Below are 26,265 nucleotides of genomic sequence, written 5' to 3' on the forward strand. Positions count from 1 at the left end.
TTTCAATGTCGCAACTGTTTGCCTGCAGAGGACTACAGTTAGTGAACAAGAAGCTAACTTACACAAGCTACTGGGGAATCCACGTCCGCCTACTTTCTCTTTCTCTTCTACTCTTCTAGCTGGACACCGCTCTGGCCTGGTGGGAGTGTCACCGCCGTGTCGCCTCCACAGCCGACTGGCCGGTGCTCTACAGGGATCTCTCCCCGAAGGGGTCTACCCCTTCCCTGGGGAATGGATGACTTAGTGGATGTTCCTATTCTTGACCCTACCAACCACCCAAAGAGGCGCATTACTCACCGTAGAGTCAAAAGAAGCAGCCTTTGGCAATAGGGGCTCCTTGGCAATGGGAATCCAGAGGTTCCGGTGCTTTCAATCATAGGGGGCTTCCACTTCTAGATTGGATCTGGAGGTACCCGCGCCTTCATCCTCTGTTCTGTCTACCTCTCCAGTAGCTTCTACTTTGGGTTCAGATCTTCAGAGATCCCCACTCATCGGACCGTGAGGGTGTCTGAGAGTCTGGCCCCTTCATCAGCCTCGATGGATTCTACAGCTGGAAAGGGTCCATTAGGCCCCACCTCCCATCAGTCCTTAAGGGGTCTTCTAAACCACTTGAGGCAAAAGAATGGCCAGATTTCACCAGCTGTCTTCATAGACGGCTCTATGGTGAGAAACATAGAGCACAAGTACAGGACATTACAAGGCTGCTTCCCACTGTTCTATGACACCTGCCGGGGGCTGACACTGTCGTTGTCCATATGGGATCAAACGACATTAGGAGGGCTAGCTTGGATCTGCTGAAAATTGATTTTAAACAAGTGATTCTGGCTCTGGAAGATTCCAAAAAGCGGCCAATTATTTCAGGCCTGGTACCATCGCTGGGCCGTGGCTGTGAAAGATTCAGCAGGCTACTGGCATTACACACTTGGCTAAAAGACTACTGTAACTCTGTTGGCATAACTTTCATAGATAACTTTGACACCTTTTGGAAACAGAAGATGCTCTATAGGAATGAATAATCTTAGCTCCTCGATTGTGTCCTAGCATTTCAAGGCTGCGTTGAGACAATTACTTATCAGTAACCTAAGCCCTGCTCAGATAATCCCTACCATTGTGTCACTGAGTTGTCGTAGTGCTGCTGCAAATGTGCATTGTCCCAGGGGCGTTGGCAGTCATAATGTAAGTAACCTAATTTGTGTCCCTCTAATCCCTCTGTCAATCCTACAACTATTGTGTGCAGTAAACACACAATAGTGGGCTGCCTATGAACATGAGTTATACTGTTAGCATTGAGGAGGTTTGCCCTAGTAGAAAGTCCATTGTGTGCAGCTAACCCTGCACTATCAGCTCAAACATAAATATCACTGTCATGTCTACCTCTGACAACCCTCCCAGTAAAGCAATAACAACAATCAAAAAACAAGGTTCATGAAAGCTCCAACTTGCCCACTCAAGAAAAAGCTTCAAACTGTAACCAGTGCCTGCAACCTGGTTCAGGTTATCAGTCAATCTGCCAGGGTATTTACAAACAGCACAGGTATGAAACGCTGCAGAAATCTGTTCAAAAGCAGTATCCAAATCCATCTGATATAGTGATCATAATATAGTAGCCATATCTAGAAAAACCAAAGTCAATAAGTTTTGTAGTAATTGCTATGTTGAAGATGTAAAGAATATTTGCTGGTCTGTGGTGTGTAATGAGGAGCAACCAGACGCTGCACTTGACACATTTATTAAATTACTTATTCCAGTTACTAATAAGCATGCACCCATTAAGAAAATTACTTTCAAAATTGTTAAATCCCTGTGGATTGATGAGGAATGTAAAACATGGATCAGAGGGATGAGGCAAAAGGAATGGCAAATAAGTCTGGCTGCACAGCCAATTGGCAAATGTGCTGTTAATTGAGAAATCATGGGACTAAACTGAACAAAAATAAATGTTATTATGAAACAAAGGGAAAGGGAAAGGGGGATACCTAGTCAGTTGTACAACTGAATGCATTCAATAGAAATGTTCCGCATTTAACCCAACCTCTCTGAATCAGAGAGGTGCGGGGGCTGCCTTAATCGACATCCATGTTATCACCGCCCGGGGAACAGTGGGTTAACTGCCTTGCTCAGGGGCAGAACAACAGATTTTTACTTTGTCAGCTCTGGGATTCGATGCAGCAACCTTTCAGTTACTGGCCCAATGCTCCTACAAGATAAATGATATAAAGAATGATAGTAAAAAGCTTTGGAGCGCTTTAAATGAACATTTGGGCAAAAAGGCAAAATTCGCTACATAATTAATTGAATCAGATGGCTCATTCATCACAAAACCCACCGATATTGCCATCTACTTTTTTCATTGGCAAGGTTAGCAAACTTAAGCATGACATGCCAACTACACATTCTGAACCTACACATCCATGCATAACGAGCCAAATTATGTTAGATGAGCATTGTCATTTTGAATTCCGAAAAGTGAGTGTGGAAGAGGTGAAAAAAAAATATTGTTGTCTATCAACAATGACAAGCCACCTGGGTCTGACAACTTGGATGGAAAATTACTGAGGATGATAGCGTGATAGCGGACGATATTGCCACTCCTATTTACAATCTCTTCAATCTAAGCCTACAGGAAAGTGTGCCCTCAGGCCTGGAGGGAAGCAAAGGTCATTCCGCTACCCAAGAATAGCAAAGCACACTTTACTGGCTCAAATAGCCGACCAATCAGCCTGTTACCAACCCTTAGTAAACATTTTGAAAATAATGTGTTTGAGCAGATACAATGCTATTCACAGTAAACACATCACAACAGATTTTCAGCATGCTTATAGGGAAGGGCATTCAAAATGTTCAGATGGCACTTATACAACTGACTGATGATTGGCTGAGAGAAATTGATAATAAAAAGATTGTGGGAGCTGTTAGACTTCAGTGCATCTTTTGACAGTATCGATCATAATCTTCTACTGGAAAAAACATATGTGTTATGGCTTTACATTCCATACTATATTGTGGATCAAGAGTTACCTGTCTAACAGAACACAGAGGGTGTTCTTTAATGTAAACGTCTCCAACATAATCCAGGTAGTCAGGCATTCCCTAGGGCAGCTGTCTAGGCCCCTTACTTTTTTCAATCTTTACTAATGACCTGCCACTGGCTCTGAGTAAAGCCTGTGTGTCTATGAAGCTGATGACTCAACACTATACACATCAGTGACCACAGCAAGTGAAATCCCTGCAACACTTAACAAAGAGCTGCAGTCAGTTTCAGAATGGGTTGCAAGAAATAAGTCAGTCCTGAATATTTAAAAAACTAAAGCATTGTATTTGAGACAAATCATTCACTAAACCTCAACTAAATCTTGTAATCAATAATGTGTAAATTGAGCAAGTTGTGGAGACTGAACTGCTTGGAGTGACCCTTGGAGTAACCCATGGTCAAAACACATTGATGCTAAGTTGTGGAGAGGTTTGTCCATAATAAAGCGCTGCTCTGACTTCTTAAAACCCTATTGAGCTGACAGACATTTTGCACTGTTTCGCTATGGCTGTAGTCATCAAACTAGCAAGAGGGCAATATTTTATTAATGTACTAATGTCCCCCCCAGAAAGCTATAACCTTCTTCCAGCCTTTAACCTGGAATTGTTTATTTATGTCTGAGAAAGAAAACAGTTAAACCCACAATAAACTTATAATAAAACATATACAAATATGATGATATGATAAAAAACAAAGCTAATGAATAAGCCTTTTCATACTTTATAATATATCCATATATATACTCAGCAATAAAATAAACATCCTCTCACTGTCAACTGCGTTTATTTTCAGCAAACTTAACATGTGTAAATATTTGAATGAACATAACAAGATTCAACAACTGAGACATAAATTGAACAAGTTCCACAGACATGTGACTACCAGAAATGTAATAATGTGTCCCTGAACAATTAAAAGTAACAGTCAGTATCTGGTGTGGCCACCAGCTGCATTAAGTACTGCAGTGCATCTCCTCCTCATGGATTGCACTCGATTTGCCAGTTCTTGCTGTGAGATGTTACCCCACTCTTCCACCAAAGCACTTGCAAGTTCTTAGACATTTCTGGGGGGAATGGCCCTAGCCCTCACCCTCCGATCCAACAGGTCCCAGACGTGCTCAATGGGATTGAGATCCGGGCTTTTCGCTGGCCATGGCAGAACACTGACATTCCTGTCTTGCAAGAAATCACGCACAGAACGAGCAGTATGGCTGGTGGCATTGCCATGCTGGAGGGTCATGTCAGGATGAGCCTGCAGGAAGGGTACCACATGAGGGAGGAGGATGTCTTCCCTGTAACACACAGCGTTGAGATTGCCTGCAATGACAACAAGCTCAGTCCGATGATGCTGTGGCACACCGCCGCAGACCATGACGGACCCTCCACCTCCAAATCGATCCCACTCCAGAGTGCAGGCCTCAGTGTAATGCTATTTCCTTCGACGATAAACACGAATCCGACCATCACCCCTGGTGAGACAAAACCGCGACTCGTCAGTGAAGAGCACTTTTTGCCAGTCCTTTCTGGTCCATCGATGGTGGGTTTGTGCCCATAGGCGATGTTGTTGCCGGTGATGTCTGGTGAGGACCTGCCTTACAACAGGCCTACAAGCCCTCAGTCCAGCCTCTCTCAGCCTATTGCGGACAGTCTGAGCACTGATGGAGGGATTGTGCATTCCTGGTGTAACTCGGGCAGTTGTTGTTGCCATCCTGTACCTGTCCCGCAGGTGTGGTGTTCGGATGTACCGATCCTATGCAGGTGTTGTTAACCGTGGTCTGCCACTGCAAGGACGATCAGCTGTCCGTCCTGTCTCCTTGTAGCGCTGTCTTAAGCGTCTCACAGTATGAACATTGCAATTAATTGCCCTGGCCACATCTGCAGTTCTCATGCCTCCTTGCAGCATGCCTAAGGCACGTTCACGCAGATGATCACGCAGATGACCCTGGGCATCTTTCTTTTGGTGTTTTTCAGAGTCAGTAGAAAGGCCTCTTTAGTGTCCTAAGTTTTCATAACTGTGACCTTAATGCCTACCGTCTGTAAGCTGTTAGTGTCTTAACGACAGTTCATTGAACAAGCATGGCGCAACCAGGGGCGAAAATCTGATATCAACTTTGAAGGGGACAATTACATGACATTTTCTCAAGAGCAATTCCTGAGGGGGACACCAAAAGTAGTGCTGTAACACATAGCCTACATTGTAATATGGTAAATGTATATTGAGGAACCAAAGAAATAAGGTGTTTTCCGTACTCCTAACTACTGGTCCCCAAAACTACACAACTAATCACAACAGCAATACCATTGCCTTTAACAAATCTTAGTTCAGTCACCAGTTTAAGTTGAGAGTGGGGGTATCCATGGCATTTTCCAATTATGTTCCTATTTTACAAGTCAAAAAAATTGAGAACCTTTCATAATGTTGCCAAACAAAGACTCAACAAACTTACCTGAGACTCCCTGTCTCTGCCAGTCTGTCCCTGCATATCTGTCCCCAACTCTGCTGTCTGTGTGCCAACTGTTGCCTGCTCTGCCTAATGACATCATTGTGAAACATTTCCATTAGAATTTAATTTCTTTCTTATGAACATTTTATAAACTAGTCTTTGAGATATTAGGCTACTAGGGTTCTTACTATGCGTTTTGGTGTACTGAAAAATACTCTGATGTCCGTCTTTTATTTTTCTGCCATTTTTCTACCTGGCTGGCTGGCTGGCTACACACACACACACACACACACAGTGTGTAGGTTATTTACAGTAGGAGATGGGCTTCTATCATCTTATCTTCTATCATTCTATTTGGGCTTCGATCTAAAAGGTAGCTAGCAAATGTGAAACGGATTAAAATGACAAGAGTTGACAGCTGTATGAGTTCACCATTTACACAACATATGCTGCAACCTTTTGTAATTTTAATAGTTTGTTTCATATTGGCTGGCTTCCAACAATAGCTGAATTCGCAAAGCTAGCGAGCACCAATTCCGTTTCAGTGGTGTTTGCTATAATCTTTGCTACCCGGGTTAAATAAAGGTGAAACAAAATAAATAAATAAAAGTTCCCTTGCGACAATTTAGCTTTTGCAACGAGACCATTAAATATATTTAAGACAATGGTAGAAGAGAGTGTAGTTCTGTTCAGTTTGGACTTCAGTTTATCGCTAACCTTATCACAGGGACTTTGAAGCACTAACTTACATCATCTGCATGCTGATCTTGGAATAAATTGACGATAGCAAAGATTCCATCTTTGACGACGCCACATAAATGGAATAGGTACTAGCTAGCTTAATAGTTAATATTTGCGCGCTAGCTCTGCATATTCAGCTAGTGTGTGTGCGCGATTGACTAGATTAACCTCACGTCAGTTACTTTCATTGAGTGCCTTTCAGACAGTAGACACGACCCCTCTGTTACCTTGCCAACTAAGGAACTGGCAGTGGATCAAACCATTGTGAGGCAAAGGGTGGGGGGGTTGCAATCTTTTGAAACTTAAAAACGCGCTATTAAGTGTCTATAATCAGCACAATTGCTTTCATTGCGTATTATTAATATTATTTAAATTACATAGTTATGTTTCAGTGATAAATTGGGGGGGACATATCATATTTTTCCCAGGATGGGGGGGTCGTGTCCCCCCCGTCCCCCCCGGGATTTCCGCCCCTGGGCGCAACAACGCCTCTTCAACCTCAGGAGGCTGAAGGAATTTGGCTTGTCACCTAAAACACTCACAAACTTTTACAGATGCACAATCGAGAACATCCTGTCGGGCTGTATCACAGCCTGGTACGGCAACTGCACCGCCCTCAACCGCAAGGCTCTCCTGAGGTCGGTGCGGTCTGCACAATGCGTCACCGGGGGCAAACTACCTGCCATCCAGGACACCTACAACACCCAATGTCACAGGAAGGCCAAAAAGATCATTAAGGACAACAACCACCCAAGCCACTGCCTGTTCACCCCGCTATCATCCAGAAGGCGAGGTCAGTAGAGGTGCATCAAAGCTGGGACCGAGAGACTGAAAAACAGCTTCTATCTCAAGGCCATCAGACTGTTAAACACCCATCACTAACATAGAGAGGCCGCTGCCGACATACAGACTCAAATCTCTAGTCACTTTAATAAATGGGCTTAATAAAGGTATCACTAGTCACTTTTAAATAACGCCACTTTAATAATGTTTACATATCCTACATTACTCATCTCATATGTATATACTGTATTCTATACCATCTATTGTATCTTGCCTATGCCGCACAGCCATTGCTCATCCATATATTTATATGTACATATTCTTACTCATTCCTTTACAGTTGTGTGTGTATAAGGTAGTTGTTGTGAATTTGTTAGATTACTTGTTAGATATTACTGCATTGTCGCTACACTCGCATTAACATCTGCTAACCATGTGTATGTGACCAATACAATGTGATTTGATTTGATTTAACAACGCTATCAACAAGGCAGGTCCTACAGGCCCTAGTTTTGTCTCACATGGACTACTGTCCAGTCATGTGATCAGGTTCCACAAAGAGGGACTTTACAGTTGGCCCCGAACATGGCAGCCCAGCTGGCCCTTAATGTACACGGAGAGCTAACATTAATAATATGCATGTCAATCTCTCCTGGCTCAAAGTAGAGCAGAGATTAACTTTGTCACTACTTGTATTTGTGAGAGGTATTGACATGTTAAATGCACCGAGCTGTCTGTTTAAACTTCTGGCACACAGCTTGTACACCCATGCATACACCACAAGACATGCCACCAGAGGTCTCTTCACAGTCCCCAAGTCCAGAACAGACTATTGGAGGCGCACAGTACTACATAGAGCCATGACTACATGGAACTCCATTCCACATCAAGTAAATCATGCAAGCAATAAAATTTGAAAAAAAACAGATCAAAATACAGCTCATGGAACAGTGGGGACTGTGAAGAGACACACATTCATACACACACACGTACTCTCTCTCTCTCTCCCTGTTTCTCTCTCACACACTCGTTTTTTGTGTGTGTCTCTCTCTCTTCTATTAACTTCTCACTCTCAAATGTCTAATTTCTCTACCACATCCCCATTCCAATTCAAATTAACCTTGTGTATTTGTTTCCAGTGGTGGCCATTGTAATAGGTGTGGCTGGAGAGGGTACAGTAGGCTGTGTATTTTCCTCCAGGTGAGGAGGATTTGAGAGCGGCTTCTGTCGCGCTGGCTGCACTGGGAGATTACATATAATACCTTCAGTGACTCTATTGGGCCTCTCCTGGCAAGGCACTGAAATACCAGCAGACCTCTCACAGCATTGATTTCTGCAATTTCCCACTAATCTTTATGGAATCACGGCCTTAGGAGAGGACCATAGAGCATCCTGAAATAGGTGCTGGAAAAACGGGTGGGAAATAGAATAGTGGTGGCATGCTTTGTTCTGTTCCTTGGAGAATGGCATATTTTTTCCAAAGGCAAATTCCCCCTAAGGTGTGTTTGCTTTTGGGTAACAATGCTGTCTTTGGGCAAACGTTTTATAATTGTGCTCTTTAAGCAGCCTCACACAATCATGGTTTTGTTTATGCAGCAAATTGGAATATGGCATTTTTTCAATATGAAATGAGCAAGGTCGCGAACGCTGAGGCTGTTGAAGAAATCTCTCGTAATTGACTGAAAAGCCTCTAGTCCCTGGAGGGTGAAAGCAACATAAAGATGTATTTACAGTCTTCATAATTCGCAGAAATAAAATGTGCATGCTCTCAAGAGAATCACAGACAATTGGCCATGAAAAATGCATAAAACATCAGAAATATCAAATCCTCTCCCTGTTGACCAGAATGTATTATTGTCTGTGATTCTCTCTTCTGATATCTCTGCCATGTTCTTTGTTGTCAGGGAGATAAGTATGTATTACCCCTCCACTCTGTGAATGTGATAAAAAACATTAAGAACACATGCTCTTTCTATGACATATACTGACCAGGAGAATCCAGGTGGAAGCTATGATCCCTTATTGATGTCACTGTTAAATCCACTTCAATCAGTGTAGATGAAGGGGAGACAGTTGAGACATGGATTGTGTATGTGTGTCATTCAGAGGGTGACTGGGCAAGACAAAAGATTGAAGTGCCTTTGAACGGGGTATGGTAGTAGGTTTGTGTCAAGAATTGCAAAGCTGCTGGGTTTTTCATGCTCAACAGTTTCCCGTGTGTATCAAGAATGGTCCACCACACAAAGGACATCCAGCCAACTTGACACAACTGTGGGAAGCATTGGAGTCAACATGGGCCAGCATCCCTGTGGAACACCTTGTAGAGTCCACGCCCCAACGAATTGAGGCTGTTCTGAGGGCCAACTCAATATTAGAAATGTGTTCCTAATGTTTGGTATACTCACAAGCCCAGTACATTTTAGGTGATTCGCAATCCATTCCTTATCTATAACATAAAAGAGAAGGCTTAAAGCTTAGATCCGTCATAGGCTAAACCATGTCACTGGCTGCAACCAGGTGTATCTGTTATTGTTTTTGTTTTGAGGAAATTAGCATCCAGCATCATGCAAAAATAAAGTATTATTACACACTCTGCTGTTTTATCACGCGTGCAATGATTTCTGAGTGAAAAAATCTGTGTTTGTTGTTTGAAATAACATCTTTGTTGTTGTAATATTGCAAACGGATGTGGCAGTTTCATCGCTATGGTTTCCAGCTTTAAAGGGATTGTTCACCCAAATTACAAAATTGCATATTGGTTTCCTTACCCTGTAAGCTTGTTGATTGTTCCTGTAATTGAAAACCGCTTTGTTTGGTTAAAAAGGCCATTGTTTAATTATCTCTAAGTATCGATCTCTGGTAGGCAGAGGTCAAAGGGGAACGCAACGTTGATGTGACACCTAGTGGCGTGCTTCTGGTTTTAGTTCTCCTCAAGCTTGCTTGTCTCAGGAGGAAGGTCAATCGCACCAGGGACACTGACTGACTGGCCCTGGTCCTGGGTCTAATTTTCTCATTACTGTGCGAGCTCACATAAATTCATGTTCCACTTATGCTCTATCATTATCTTATGATATTTAGATGGGTGTAATATGCTTTTAAAGGGATAATCCAACCCCAAATAAAAATCATGAAACTCCTGTCAATTTCACGAAAGCCTATATTCTATCACTGGGTAAAATAATAATTTTCCCCATGATTTAACTTCTAAGTGTTCTGTCTGTGAAATCAGGAAATCGTGTAGGAACGCATCATAGCTACATGGCTCTCCTCACTGGAGATAGGGATAACACACTGTCACATTTAATAACGCTTTTAAAACAATTACCTGCACTCCAGATCGCCAAATCAGCCAATAAATTGTCTAGAACGCATCCATCTGTTTATATCGTCATGACAAAGTATACAGTGCATTCGGAAAGTATTCAGACCCCTTGACTTTTCCACATTTTGTTATGTTACAGCCTAATTCTAAAATGGATACAATTATTACAACTCCAATCAAGTTGTAGAAATATCTCAAGGATGATCAATGGAAACAGGATGCAACTGAGCTCAATTTCGAGTCTCATAGCAAAGGGTCTGAATACTTATGTAATGACATTTCTAAAAAACATTTTTCACTTTGTCATTATGGGGTATTGTTTGTAGGTTGATCAGGACATTTAATACATTTTAGAATAAGGCTGTAACGTAACAAAATGTGGAAAAAGGGAAGGGGTCTGAATACTTTCCGAATGCACTGTAGATTAGTATTGTGTAGTAACTACAATGTTGTTGATCCATCCTCAGTTTTCTCCTATCACAGCCATTAAACTCTGTAACTGTTTTAAAGTCACCATTGACCTCATGGTGGAATCTCTGAGGGATTTCCTTCATCTCCTTCAACTGAGTTAGGAAGGACACCTGTATTTTTGTAGTGACTGGGTTTATTGATACACCATCCAGAGTGTAATGTCTGCTTTTTTTTATTTTTACCCATCGGCCAATAGGTGTCCTTTGCAAGGCATTGGTCTTTGTAGTTGAATCTCTGTTTGAAATTCACTGCTCGACTGAGGGACCTTACAGATAATTGTTTGTGTAGGGTACAGAGATGATGTAGGTTTTCAAAAATCATGTTAAACACTATTATTGCACACAGAGTGAGTCCATGCAACTTGTTAAGCATTTGGAAAAAGGCAAGGGGTGTGAATACTTTCTGAAGGCACTGTATTTCGCATAGATGTGATCAATCTAAAAAGTGTAGAAAATTATTAAACTCAGTTTCTCTTTCAAGTATCATCTCGCAATGTGCCCTGTGTGTCTGTGGGAAACGTGGGAAAGGGCTGTTGTTGCCATAGCAAAGTGCTCTGCACTCGCTCTGGGCAGAGTTGAACTGCAAGTACTTCGAAAGGTATAGTTGTTTAGGGATTTTACAGCTAGCTAGCTACATCACATGCTGATATTAACTTTGGTATTATTGTGTGTAGCTATGTTTGCTTACTAGCTACCTAGCCAGCCAGCCAGCCAGCCCAGAGAAACAACATTGCATTGTGAGTTTTGTAGTCGAGTTGAGCGGCAACATATTTCCACAACGATTTTCAAGTTGCTACCAACTTTGTTATAACGGCAAAAATAATGTTTTCATATTACTGTTATAAAACACTGTTCAACACTGTTAATCATAGGAATTTGTGCATTGGGGTTGATTATCCCTTTAAGTAACATTTTCAGATATGCCTACAAAGATTAAATATACTGCTCAAAAAAATAAAGGGAACACTTAAACAACACATCCTAGATCTGAATGAAATAAATAATCTTATTAAATACTTTTTTCTTTACATAGTTGAATGTGCTGACAACAAAATCACACAAAAATAATCAATGGAAATCCAATTTATCAACCCATGGAGGTCTGGATTTGGAGTCACACTCAAAATTAAAGTGGAAAACCACACTACAGGCTGATCCAACTTTGATGTACTGTCCTTAAAAATGAGGCTCAGTAGTGTGTGTGGCCTCCATGTGCCTGTATGACCTCCCTACAATGCCTGGGCATGCTCCTGATGAGGTGGCAGACGGTCTCCTGAGGGATCTCCTCCCAGACCTGGACTAAAGCATCTGCCAACTCCTAGACAGTCTGTGGTGCAACGTGGCGTTGGTGGATGGAGCGAGACATGATGTCCCAGATGTGCTCAATTGGATTCAGGTCTGGGGAACGGGCGGGCCAGTCCATAGCATCAATGCCTTCCTCGTGTAGGAACTGCTGACACACTCCAGCCACATGAGGTCTAGCATTGTCTTGCATTAGGAGGAACCCAGGGCCAACCGCACCAGCATATGGTCTCACAAGGGGTCTGAGGATCTCATCTCGGTACCTAATGGCAGTCAGGCTACCTCTGGCGAGCACATGGAGGGCTGTGCGGCCCCCCAAAGAAATGCCACCCCACACCATGACTGACCCACCGCCAAACCGGTCATGCTGGAGGATGTTGCAGGCAGCAGAACGTTCTCCACGGCATCTCCAGACTCTGTCTGGCAAATGCCAAACGTCCTGCACGGTGTTGGGCTGTAAGCACAACCCCCACCTGTGGACGTCGGGCCCTCATACCACCCTCATGGAGTCTGTTTCTGACCGTTTGAGCAGACACATGCACATTTGTGGCCTGCTGGAGGTCATTTTGCAGGGCTCTGGCAGTGCTTCTCCTGCTCCTCCTTGCACAAAGGCGGAGGTAGCGGTCCTGCTGCTGGGTTGTTGCCCTCCTACGGCCTCCTCTACGTCTCCTGATGTACTGGCCTGTCTCCTGGTAGCGCCTCCATGCTCTGGACATTACGCTGACAGACACAGCAAACCTTCTTGCCACAGCTCGCATTGATGTGCCATCCTGGAAGAGCTGCACTACCTGAGCCACTTGTGTGGGTTGTAGACTCCGTCTCATGCTACCACTAGAGTGAAAGCACCGCCAGCATTCAAAAGTGACCAAAACATCAGCCAGGAAGCATAGGAACTGAGAAGTGGTCTGTGGTCCCCACCTGCAGAACCACTCCTTTATTGGGGGTGTCTTGCTAATTGCCTATAATTTCCACCTGTTGTCTATTCCATTTGCACAACAGCATGTGAAATGTATTGTCAATCAGTGTTGCTTCCTAAGTGGACAGTTTGATTTCACAGAAGTGTGATTGACTTGGAGTTACATTGTGTTGTTTAAGTGTTCCCTTTATTTTTTTGAGCAGTGTATGTTGAGATAGGACATGGAAGATTCAACATGTTGAGATAGGCTGCATCTGTATTGCCTTATGCATGGGCCAGATGTATTTCTGTTAGTTTGTTTAGTGTAAAGGTTGTTTACTTGTCCGCTTGTCTCTCCTCTCAGTGCAGCAGCTCTCTGCACACGTTGGCTGCATTAAAACAATGACTAATGTCTTCACACCAGCTTTCCACTGCATTAATTACAAGTCCGCGGCTGCCTGGATCCATACCCTGCGCTCTCATATACGAAACCCAGATCTCTACAATGAATATACCCCAAGGCTAGGATAAGGGGCAGGAGAAGAGGATGCTTCCTAATTCAATGAAATAGAAATGACCAAATGCTCCGGACGCGCGTGGGGCATGAGTAATCATAGACAAATTCATTTTAGAACCCCGGTAGCCCAGTGTAGCTTTCAATTATGGGTGCACTTTAGCCCGAGTGTGCATGCTGCGGACATAGGGGGTAGTAGGAGTGGGCAGAGTGAATAGGAGTGAACCCTGCCCCTTCATTCCATCCTTAAGACAGAGGGCAGCCAAAGCCTTCACTGTAGAAAGAGGACAGGAGAACATACTGCAGGGGAAAGTCAATAGATCTCGAGGTTAGGACATAATGAAGCATATCTATTGGAGATTAGGATTAGGATTAGATGCTGTATGTCCCTTTCATATCAAATGCTTACAGCGTGTTGTACAGTTGTAATCATTGTACAAGGTTAAATGATTGATTTCTCAGTTCCTTGTATAATAAATGAAACTTGACATGGCTTGTAGTCTGAGTTTGTGTTAAGAGATAGCCACACCCTCTGTTCCTATGCCCCATCATGAGACAGATACTGTAGCACTATTTAACTAATGCTTCCAACTATTATATACATTAATATAATGCACTTACTAATATCTAAAGTACTTCTGAATTTAAAAACAATTAGGTGGAATGTTTATGGGTGTGGGGTACTGTTGTATACACTGAATCAGTTGAATTGTATTGTAAATGTTGTTGGGATATGTATGCCTTTGTTGAATGTGTTTTTCTAGTGTGTTATCCACAACCAAATGAATTCCCCTTCACTGGACACTAAGGAATCACTTGACTTCACTTGGCTGGTCTGGTGTTTTATGGTTGGGTGGTTATTGAAGGCTGTGACCCTACACTGAGGACACCATGCCTGCTCTGCTTATAAGTGTATAGGGAGAGGAGAGGGACTATCTATATTCTCCATCCTCCACTGTTTCCATGGCATTGACCCTGTCCTATCTCTCTCTCTTTCTCTCTCTTACCCTCTCCGTCCTTCTCTCTGTTTGCTTTATTTGAGGGAGGTGTCAGGAGATTGGTGATATTTCCACCCTGCTCCTCTCCCTGTCTTGACTCTGTGCTACATGGAGGTGTCTGGTCTCACACCGGGACTTGCCATTCATCTAAGAGTGTGGGGTTTCATCTCTGAGTACACTGCCCTTACCTCCTCATGGGTTAGGAGGTGTAGCTTTGTTCACATTCTGATAAAAAATACCACATATGTGCCTGCATTATGGGAAGGAAAGTTTAACTGCAGCTCAACATCAGAGGGAATCTACTGGTGGTTCCTTTTTGGAAAATGAGTGCTAAGACTGAATTATTCCACCAAAAACATGAAATTATCACTTTTCTGCATAATGTGTATGGAAATATTTTCAGTGTGCTACACTTTCTCTGCTGATTAGCGGACCAAATGGTTAGCTCTGGTTGGATGGCAAAACCACATTGTATCGTATGGAATATATATATCGTATTCTTTCTTCTCATCCAGGTACGTACGGGCCAGAGGAGGGCTGGTCATCAGCCTACCCAGAATGCAGAGAGAGGAACCAATCCCCAATCAACATCGCAGATCAGGACAGCAAGGTGTCCATGGAGTATCAGGAGCTAGCTTTGGACGGATTTGAGACAGAGTCCTCCAACAAGACTTCAATGAAAAACACCGGCAAAACAGGTGAGATTCACAGTCCCCCAATGTCTGTTTCCCCTCTCCTTCTTTTGGTTATGTAGATACAGTATAGATACGTCTGAACATATTATGACCTACCTACAGTGCTTTCGGAAAGTATTCAGACCCCTTGACTTTTTGTTACGTTACAGCCTTATTCTAAAACATATTAAATCGTTTTTTCCCCTCATCAATCTACACACAATACCCCATAATGACAAAGCAAAAACAGAGTTTTAGAATTTTGTACAAATTTATGAAAAGTAAAAAACTGAAATATCACATTTACATAAGTATTCAGACCATTTACTCAGTATTTTTTTTTTTTTTTGGAAGTAACTTTGGCAGCGATTACAGCCTCGTCTTCTTGGGTATGCCGGTACATTCTTGACACACCTGTATTTGGGGAGTTTCTCCCATTATTTTCTGCAGATCCTCTCAAGCTCTGTCAGGTTGGATGGGGAGCATTGCTGCACAGCTATTTTCAGGTCTCTCCAGAGATGTTCGATCAGGTTCAAGTCCGGGCTCTGGCTGGGCCACTCAAGGACATTCAGAGACTTGTCCCGAAGCCTGCGTTGTCTTGGCTGTGTGCTTAGGGTTGTTTTCCTGTTGGAAGGTCAACCTTCACCCCAGTATGAGGTCCTGAGCGCTCTGGAGCAGGTTTTCATCAAGGATCTCTCTGTACTTTGCTCAGTTCATCTTCCCCTCAATCCTGACAAGTCTCCTAGTCCCTGCCTCTGAAAAACATCCCCACAGCATGATGCTGCCACCACCATGTTTCACCATAGGGATGGTGGCAGGTTTCCTCCATACGTGATGCTTGGCATTCAGGCCGAAGACAGAGAATCTTGTTTCTCATGAGAGAAGACAAGATTCTGAGAGTCCTTTAGGTGCCTTTTGGCAAACTCCAGATGGGCTGTCATGTGCCTTTTACTGAGGAGTGACTTCCGTCTGGCTACTCTACCATAAAGGCCTGATTGGTAGAGTTCTGCAGAGATGGTTGTCCTTCTGGAAGATTCTCCCATTTCCACAAAGGAACTCTGGAGCTCCGTCAGAATGACCATTGGGTTCTTGGTCACCTCTTGGTGGTTCCAAACTTCTTTCAGGTATTTCTGTTTTTTATTTTAATACATTTGAAAACATTTCTAAAAACCTGTTTTCGCCTTGTCATTATGGGTTATTGTGTGTAGATTGGTGAGGAACAAAATATTTAAAGCATTTTAAAATAAGCCTGTAACTTAACAAAATGTGGATAAAGGGAAGGGGTCTGAATACTTTCCGAATGCACTGTATTTTTAGTATAACATTAGCGTACATAAAAATCACACTATATACATACAGATCTTAGGATCTGGATTTGATCACTCTTATGTTGCTGAGAAAGTTCCTGCACCGCAGGAAATACAGATGAGCTTTGTGATTTACATAAATTAACTGAAAACCCACTCTAACACACACTTATACTAACAGTATTGTACTTTTCATATAGCCTACTTTTGGCCAGCTAATAGCCTAACCACTGACCAAGCAACATTATGGACTTAACGTAGAAATCCTGACAATATACTGTAGGTCAAATGAAGATCCTACATATGTACGTTCAAGTAGTTTAAAAGCGACATGCACAGCAGTCCAATACAATATTTGTGGTAGGAGCGGATTTGCACATAAGTGATGCCTCCATATTAGTGAATCTGTCATTGGTACAGATGAAAACCTGAAAAAAACTAAATTCAGCATTTATCGCATTTCATGGATTTTCCCTGTCTAAGACAGGTATTTTTCACAATTTCTATCTGTCACAAAGATGGATGTCCTCTCGTTCTGCCTACAAATGGAGTTAAAATGCTTGTGGGAGCAGGGGCCACAGGTGGCTGGCATCCGTATTGACAGCAGTCACAACAAGGCCAGCTGTCCTATTAAGGCTCTCTCTGCAGACCTGGGGAAAATAATGTGACTGCTGTGATTTCTATATTGTCAGATATTTTATTATATTAGTCTCTCTGAACATAATGTGGCATGTATGAACTGGTGTTGTCCCTGGTCCATCTGTCCCAAGTGGAGACCCTAAATGGACACCTGTATGTGCTTTTAAAAAAACATATATCTTGTACACCTTGTAATCCCTCTATCAGTGAGTGATATATTGTGTTCTATCAAATAACGAAGATCTTATAGAGGGAATAGCCCATAAAGCTTTGCCATATTTCTATCAAGGCTAACGCTGATGGAATTTCAAGCTCCCTCTAGTAGGGAGTATGTGAGTCAATAGCCCACATTCCTCACTAGTGGGGGGGTGAGTAAATGGCTTGTTGTTGAGGTTGGAGGCCATGTCTTTGTGAGGCTGAAGGAGAGTCAGGTTCATCTGGTGGGGGACTGTACGTCTTCTCCCCTGGGAATGGGCTGCCTGGATATCTGCTTCCCCCCTGAGAAGTGTATTAGTGTCCCTGTCCTGGCATCACTCAGTGATAGAGAGGAGACACAGAGAGAGAGAACGAGAGAGACTCCTCAGCTCACTCGGCATGAGAAATGTCTGTCCCTGATCGCATGGTGTTTCTCAGAACCTCTGATGTCCGTAGCCATCTCTTCCCAAGGCCATGGTTTGTTAAAGGACGAGGGCTATTTCTGAGTTGTCTCCTCTACAGGCATGATCGGGGAAAACCAGTGTAGCACAGGTATTATAGTGGGTTAGCGTAGCGGTGCCACAGCCCACCAAATCGAATGAAGTTCTAACACAAACAACAGTAGCAGAACAAAATAGAGCACAGCTTCTTGACTCTACGTACTCCATAATGCACGCCTAACAAGACAAACATCCTCTTGTTGTGCCATGGATTATTTATACATTCTCCACTATTTATAAATGACAGCTGAGTATTTCATGGTAATACCTGTTGTATTCAGCGCATGTGACAAATAAAATGTGATTTGATTTGATTGACATAATCACCTAAAGCGTCTCTGAATAATGGATGCTTCAATCAGCTTCTTTTAAAAGTGCTCCTGCTTCTGTGAAAGCTGTAGCCTTGGCTGAACTCTGACCCTGTCACCTTGAAGCAGGAAGTCATTATAGATGTCTCACGGCCAGAAGAACGGTGTCATGGTTTTTGAGAGGGACAGGAGGGCGGCTGGATGAAGAGGGATGAAGGGAGAATACTTTCCCAGAATCATATAAAATAATCATTTTTAAGAAATTCATGAGGACTTGGAGCCCTGAAGAAATATTTGCATTGATCACGGCTTTATTTTCATATATGCCCCCGATTTTCACACACTGCTGTCCATGGTCTCGCTGGCTTAGCGTCTAATTCCGGCTTGCCTGTTAGCGCGCCCAAACACTGGCTCCCATCGCTAATGAAACTCCCAGGGCTTGCCTTCCCCTCACACGCTGGATTAGGACTCTGAATCAACAAAAGGCAAAAACAAATGATGAAAAAAGAGAGCAAGATATGTGTTTTTCTTTCTGCCTGCTGTGCTCTGAACACTAATGTAAGCTGCAGTTCCATCCCTTCCGCTAGCCTGTTAGCATAAACCGCAACAGCTCAGCCTAGCCACAGTGGAGGAGTGAGACTTAGCATAGCAGCAATACAGTGGAGTGTATTTAAGTTAGCCACTGTGGTAGAGTCTCCCTCCACTTCACCTTTTTCTTCTTTGAGTCCCATGCAGTAGATGCTAAGAAACCCATTTAGCACACTATGAGTGGTTAATCCCTCATATTGCAGTCTCAATGGTAGTATGAGGTTTGCCAGGAAGGCCAGGCTCCCACAGGATGTCCTACTACTCAGTGTAACCTTAGCTTCTTGGATGCAGACTGGTAGAATTTCAGTGGGAGTGCCAACAATCTTGTACAAGCACCAAGTGACACGTCTCTTAAAATCTCCAATATCTCCCAGAGGACACAAACTACACAAGGAGGGGAAATTAACTTTGATAGACCAGCCTATTGTTTAAGGGTCAAAGGCTTTAGCGGAGTCTATGACCTGAGAAATGTCAAACTAAGTAAATGGAATTTAACAGGCCTGGTGTATTTAGTTTGAAATGCCTCAAGTTTCAAACTTTTCTGAAGACGTTGAGATGACAACCAGGCCACTCATTTCACTTGAGCGCTTCTTCTAAATGGGACAGAAATCTCCTCTGAAAGGAGGAGTAGAAACGATTCTGAAATTCAATCACAGTAAGAAATCGGTTTGACAATGGGAGCATTTATTTAAGGTCGTATTAGTTAATTAAATGTGGGTCTATTCAGTCAAATGTGTGAATAAAAAAAATTGCTTCCCTCTGTCAATTTCCACTTTATTTCAACAAGCGTAGGATGAACTAACAAAAGATTTGTAGAGGCAATTAGAAGTGGCTGAGGAGATAGCTTTTACCAGACAAATTAGCCCTTAATTAGAGACCCAGCCTTGTAGGGCAGGCAGCACAGACGTTATAAAAGCACCACATGTTATATTCAGCAAATGCATCAGCATCCCATTGGGGAAGCTAAATAGATGATGAACCTCAATACCAAGTGCCTTGAATGAATGTAATTTTATATTGTTTGTAGGCCTAACAGAAGTTCCACACTGTGTGTATGTCCGGTTACTGGCTCAACGCTCTTAACCGCTAGGCTACCTGCCACCTACCTGAACCTCATGTAACTCTCTCTCTCTCTCTCTATCTCTCTCTTTTTATCTCTCTCTTCTCTTCTCTCTCTGTCTCTCTCAGTGGCTATCATGCTGAAGGATGACTACTTTGTTCGTGGTGCAGGCCTGCCCGGGCGTTTTAAGGCTGAGAAGGTGGAGTTCCACTGGGGCCAGAGCAATGGATCTGAGGGCTCTGAACACAGCATCAACGGCAGGAGGTTCCCAGTGGAGGTGAGAGCGAGGGGGAGTCGTCTGGAGAGATAGAGGGGATTAAAGGATGCAGGAAACAAAATGGTTTGGAAATATTGGCGAAAGGAGAGTGAATGGGAATATCTGGAGGAGAGAATTCTAGAAAACCCAGTGTATGACTGAGGACCAGTGGGGGTGGGAGTCTGCCCCCTGTCAGAATGGAGAAGAGTAGAGGGTGGTCCCATATCAATCTAAAAATGTGAAGGCCAGGGCCCTGGGGTCTGATCAGTGGATGGCCAGTGATGGTCGATCTCACTCCTAAAGCCTGATTTATCAGTATGGGCGTCTGGTCTGGCGCCGCACACTGCAGCTAAGAGACAACTTTAGGATCCAGTAAAAATCTCAAGTGATCTCTAAACTCAGCTACCCAGCTGTTGTTCCCTTGAATGGCAAAATGTAATTATTATGTTTTGATTAACGACAACCTCAGCAGCCTCTTTACTGTCTTTGGCGAACAGATTAATATAGATCATTTGACATTTGGTGAGTTTGGCTGGTGTCAGCAGTTTTAAGAAAGGTTATTATAGTATTTGTTTTTATACTAGTTTTTATGTTCAGTTAAATTTCAGTTAGTTTTCAGATCCACTTTGCTAGTTTTTATTTAGTTTAAGTTTTATGAAAACATTTCTATTTAGTATTTAGTTTCTGTTTTAGGTTTAGTTCTAGGGCCAGAAACTAGCCTATGCGTGGGAGGCTAGGAGCCATCTATGTGTTGTATAGTTTTTGTGTTTTTTGGGGATGTCACTTGTTGACACTGTGGGGCATTAATGCACAAGGTGATGGGTCAGGTCATAGTTTAGATTTAAAGGTAGACTCCGCAAGATGACGTAAATGCATGAAGGAAACAGTAGTAGTGGGTCAATTTACGAAACAACCAGAATCATTGAAGAGTGAGGCTGAACTTCACCGCTGTTTTGGTCCCATAGCTTCCACATTGTTGCAGCTTGAAGCACAGATACTGTGTGAGAGCAAAGTCTTGCATCATGCTCATCTCAATGGCCAGGTAAGGGTGGATCACTTTTGTCAAGTCAGTGGGCCAGTGTGTTGAATAATTGGGAGAAACAATGTCAGATTTGCACCTACATGTCAACTGCATGAACTTTACAAAAATTATGTGATCAAAGGTCATGAAGTTTTTATTGCAGCCAACCGCAGTTTTCTGCAGTTGCTCTTCACCAACTTCAAACGGGTTGTTAATTATTTAATTTCAATTTACTAAGTAGTTTTTTCATGTTTCATTTTAATTTACTATAATAACCTTAATTTTAAGTATTTCAATTTTATGTTGTCATTTCAGTTTTTTTCGTTGGGTACTTTGTCTCTCCAATAACGTTGATGTGCTGCTTACAAGGCCTTGGAAATTCGTGCTGCATCTCATGTTTCACACATTCACTTTTGCGCATTGCGAAACTGATCAATAAAAGGCCGAACTCCCTCTTCTGTTATATTGATGATTTCTTGAATGATTCATTGTATGATTTGCAGTCAACTCTGTTGACCTCCGTCCTGATGCCTGCAGAATAGAATGTTCTTTCTAGCCGATAGGCCAGCATGAAAGATGAACTGGATTTGAGTAGTTTGGGCTGGTTATTCGTGCGACTTGGTCATGGCCGTAACTACATAATATGATTGATATATGATTGACATCGGTAATTTTTTCTAATTTGACAAATAAATACATAATACAAATATATTTTTTGTACACAAAGAAAATCAATTATGGGTGAACATCTAAATATGCTCCCAGCATTGATCAAAGTTCAGAAAGCTTATATTCTTGATGACTGAGTTCTAATAGTGCCTGCCTCTTTGCGAACGAGTGGAATCATGAACAGTGGTTTGCTCGTTATGTTCGCCTGCGTCCCCCTGATTTGCCTCCTGGATTTGACTTTTTAGTAGCACATTCACCACTCTCTCAAACAGTTAACTCTGCCCTCTCGTGGCACAGACCAAGGGCCTGAGACGTAAAACAAACTACCCCAGCTCGCAGCCGGCTTCACTAGAGAACTACAGTAGGCAAAACTAGAGATGCTGCTGACAGTGTGCGAGATGCCGGACAAAAGGCAATTTTAAAACCCTCCCGCAGCAGTATTGCAGTAACGTTGAAGGGCTCTGGGTAGTATTACTTAGCCAACTAGAAGGATGACGTAATAGGCTAACGTTAAACGGAGCCTAAAAATTGTTTACTAAGATCTCATAATAACTTTGCTTTACAGAGAGTAGGCTACTGAGGCAGACAGTGATGTGGCGCTCAGTGGTGAGACTGAGGCAGGCTGCAGTGTATGCAGGAGGAAGCAGAGGAGACAGAGAGAGGAAGCAAGCAGAGAGAGAGGTTAGTTTAGTGGTTCCCAACTTGTGGTCAGGGCCCCATGTTGGGTGCCCTGAAAAAACTGCACTAATCTAATCAAACAAGTTAGGAACTTACAAATATATATTTTTCAATATGAACATCTCCACGTGGCCTCTTCCCTATAGGCAAACAATACAGTTCTAAAATGTCATACATGTTTGTTTATATCGGTGGTTGTCCGCCTTATCCATTCCCCGCTGTTTTTTCAACTACAAAACTGATATTAATACAGAATCGTAAGTAATATTCTAATAATTCATGTGAATGTCATAATATCATCATCTATGTGCTCCATTCATGTCTGTTTGTGCGGAGCATTATTAGTTATGCCTAGGAATACACATGTGAATGCTATGTCATTTGATAAGAGATATAATTAAAGAGTTGATGATTTTATGCAGTTCATCATTACAACTGACTGAACAGTCACTGATGCTATGTGTCAGTGTGAATCAGTTCTCATATATCTGGGTAAAACATCACAGTTGAATAGCTAATAGGCTTTGTAGATTGACTGAGGTGTGTTTGTAGAATGACTGAGGTGAATGAACCTACAGCAGCCAAGGTGATAATGGCTGGGGTCATTTTTGCTTGTTTTTGCTCTTCTCCAAATAGCGTTTTTACGTTTTTTTTATTGTATAGAAAAGCAGTAAATCAGCTTCAACTTTCCCAAAAGACTCTGGGGAGACCTTCCGGACCTCACTAAAACTCAAACCCTGGTTACAGCCCTGGACTTGGTTGTCTGAGAGTGTTACTGTGGTGAATGCTAATGAGTGCTGACAACTCCCCCTACACATGTCCTTATCTGTACAGAGAGAGCGAGAGAGGGAGGGAGAATAAGAGAAAGGTACGGGAAGGATATAGAGCTGAGGGCACAGTAGAACGAGAGAGAGAGAGTAAGGGAGGAGGAACGCACTGTGGAGATAGTTAACAATTAACATTCTGTCGAGGAGGGCGATTGTGTCTAAGAGGTAATTAAATATGCCAGTGGCAGGGCTCTGTGTGTGTGTGTGTGTGTGTGTGTGTGTGTGTGTGTGTGTGTGTGTGTGTGTGTGTGTGTGTGTGTGTGTGTGTGTGTGTGTGTGTGTGTGTGTGTGTGTGTGCACTCCATTGCCGTCATGCCTTGCTGTGCTATTGATTATGGCTTCCCATCATCTAATGTCACATGACCTCTTTAATGTCACAGGTGCTGTGCTGACCTGTATTATAGGACAGATGAGAGCAGCTCTCCATCTCGGCTTTTCTTCTGGTAGGAAAACAGCCGTGTTAATATAAAGTGTTTTTTCATGACAGCCAGCATTGATTTTGTTGAATTATTTGGAAGGCAGACGAATGAGAGACACTACATTGGATATTAATCCACAGGTACAAAGTGGCTTTGTTACTAAATCTGGATGCAATACACTGAGGCAAGGTGGGTCTCTCCCAATCTTATTTAGATGTACTGTGGCAGGGAAATTGCCAATGACAAGGTTTAGTTTGGAAAATACCTTAAACCCTGGGTGGTTTTGCAGAGCCATTACTTTAAAATGTGGGTCTAGTTAAATTGGTTAGCGCTGAATCTCTGCTTCTCCCTCTTGAGCTGACCTGAATTCAGTGGCTGTGGTTTCCCCCACTGTTGTTGTCCAGTATGAAATCATGTATAGCGTTTGATGGACAAAGGCTCAAGCTTTGGGTTTTTCCTTTCATTTTTTAATCTATATCAGTGTGCCCCTATATACTTAGCCCATTTAAAATGATCTGTTTTGATCTTCATTATGTATAACCCAATATTTTATTTGATGCCACTGCCCATTTAGAACATTAGCGAAATGCTAACCCCCTAGTGATTCCTCAACACATTACCAGAGATGTCTGTCTGGTGATAAGAGTATGAAGAGAAGAGGACCCTCAGACTAAGGCAGACAAGGCTCTCAATTGCAAGGAGATAGGCACTCCCCCAACAACAGAGAAAAACAACCCCATTGACACAAAGCCTGACATATTATTAAAATAAGTACTTGTAGCTGATTATACGCATTAGTGGTGATCACGCCTTCTTCCACTTCCCCTCCTTATCCCCCTCTCTTTTTTCCCTAAGTAAATCTAACCACTCTCTGTGTGTGTGTGTGTGTGTGTGTGTGTGTGTGTGTGTGTGTGTGTGTGTGTGTGTGTGTGTGTGTGTGTGTGTGTGTGTGGGAGGGGGGGGGCTGAAGCACTTGCTAGTCAGAGTTTTTCTTTGTGGTCCTTTAAGTAGCACTCTATCCAATGGAATGAGAGATCATCTGGGCTGTAAGAGGCATGTAAGCTCTGACCTCATAAGGGAGGTCATTTCTGTTGGGTTGTATGACAGGTGTCAATGAGAAAAAGACAGGAAAAGAAAGAAATAAGTTAATAGAATGAAAGAAGGATTTTAAACATGCTAGTCATATATAACATACTCTAAAAGCCTTTATCAACAGTAATGGTCGTTTGCTTAGTGTTAACTGAGAGACAGACTAAAGCATGTACTGTAGCTGTGGCCAGATGTCCTTGGTGACTGTCACTAACAGACCCTGGTTGGTCTGAGCCCTCTCCTATGAATACTCATGAGGACACTGCTGTCAACACAGAGGAGATTTGCTGCAAAATGCCACTTTCATTTCTTAAAGTCCTCTTGAATGATTTATGTTTACAAGCCTTGCCATTTAGTAATTGTTCTCTAATAAGCTTGTGATTAAGTGGGGGACTGCTGCGTTCCTACCTGCTGTTTTAACTGTAAAACACTGCTTAATATGCAAAGCACAGCCAGGCAGGCATGAAGCACAGCTCTCCATCTGTATCCATCACCCACGGTGTGTTACCCTGCTCATACTGTACAACAATCACATCCCCACCCTCAGTCTCTGAATGGATTCCGGAAAGATTTGGCTTCAATGACTTATAAATGAATTATGCATGGAGTATGGACTGAATTTATTTTATTGTAGGAAGCTTAACTTCATCAGGGTCATCTTCAGGATAAATAGGAATGAGTTGGTGTATCATGGAAAGGATGACATATCATCACAACAGAACTCAAACTCAGTTTAGCATAATGTCAGAATGACCTCAAATCAGGTTATTGCAGTATCATTCCTTGCAGGGACATCTCTCTGAAACTCTCTGTTTACGGTGTCAGAGAGGAAGTCTTCCCACTTTAATATCACACATCTGCTCCCGTGTTCTAAGGTGGTGAGAGGAGAGTGTTCCAGCTCTATTTCTCCATGCCCTCTTGACACCCTGGAGTGATTTCACTCTCTCTCAGTCTTTCTGTCCAGCGTAAAGGTGTCCACATGCTTCCCAGCTGAAACACTTCTGAACAGTTTCAGCATATATTATGATGACATTTTGTTATGTTTTTGTTTGTTCAGTTGTTCGGCCACACAATTTATTATATTGAGGCAAGCCGAAGACGTTAGCCGAAAGTCTACGCCCCTTCGACGGTGATTGGTCAACAGTAGGGATTCTTCAGTAGTCTTTGTTGTCATTCAACAAGTGACCATTTTTTTATTTAGAAATACTGCACCAAACATCTCATTTAGATTTAAAATTGCGCGACTAAGATTTCCTCGGCAAAAACGTCAAAATCAATGACAGAGTTCTTGAGTTATCTTAGATACATTTTTACTATTTTGAGGAAGTGTTTACTGGCTTAGGCGTCTCAAAATGGACAAACTGTACTATTGTCCCTTTTTTCTCGTTTTTGAAGCGAATGTCTTTTAAGGGAGTATGCGAGCACATTCGTTCAGTTCATCTAGCCGACTTCTGCTAGCCGCCAGCCGAACTGAAGCCTTCTGATGCCTTAACCTGGCCTCTTCCTCCTCCTTCCACCACCATTGCCCCCTACTCC

At 42.6% G+C, this 26,265-nt stretch overlaps 1 protein-coding gene across 3 annotated transcripts in view; it reads left to right on the forward strand.

Moving 5' to 3' along the window:
• LOC106565854 (protein tyrosine phosphatase receptor type G) overlaps window positions 1-26,265 on the forward strand; it is a 337,499-nt gene that overhangs the window by 216,706 nt on the left and 94,528 nt on the right. For all 3 annotated transcript variants that reach the window (XM_014133453.2, XM_014133451.2, XM_014133452.2), the window contains exons 3-4: window positions 15,015-15,197; window positions 19,899-20,047. In XM_014133453.2, coding sequence (XP_013988928.1) covers window positions 15,015-15,197; window positions 19,899-20,047 — 332 coding nt within the window. The remainder of the gene's footprint in view (window positions 1-15,014; window positions 15,198-19,898; window positions 20,048-26,265) is intronic.

The sequence above is a fragment of the Salmo salar genome, chromosome ssa12, assembly GCF_905237065.1.
Source record: "Salmo salar chromosome ssa12, Ssal_v3.1, whole genome shotgun sequence".
Taxonomy (NCBI): domain Eukaryota; kingdom Metazoa; phylum Chordata; class Actinopteri; order Salmoniformes; family Salmonidae; genus Salmo; species Salmo salar.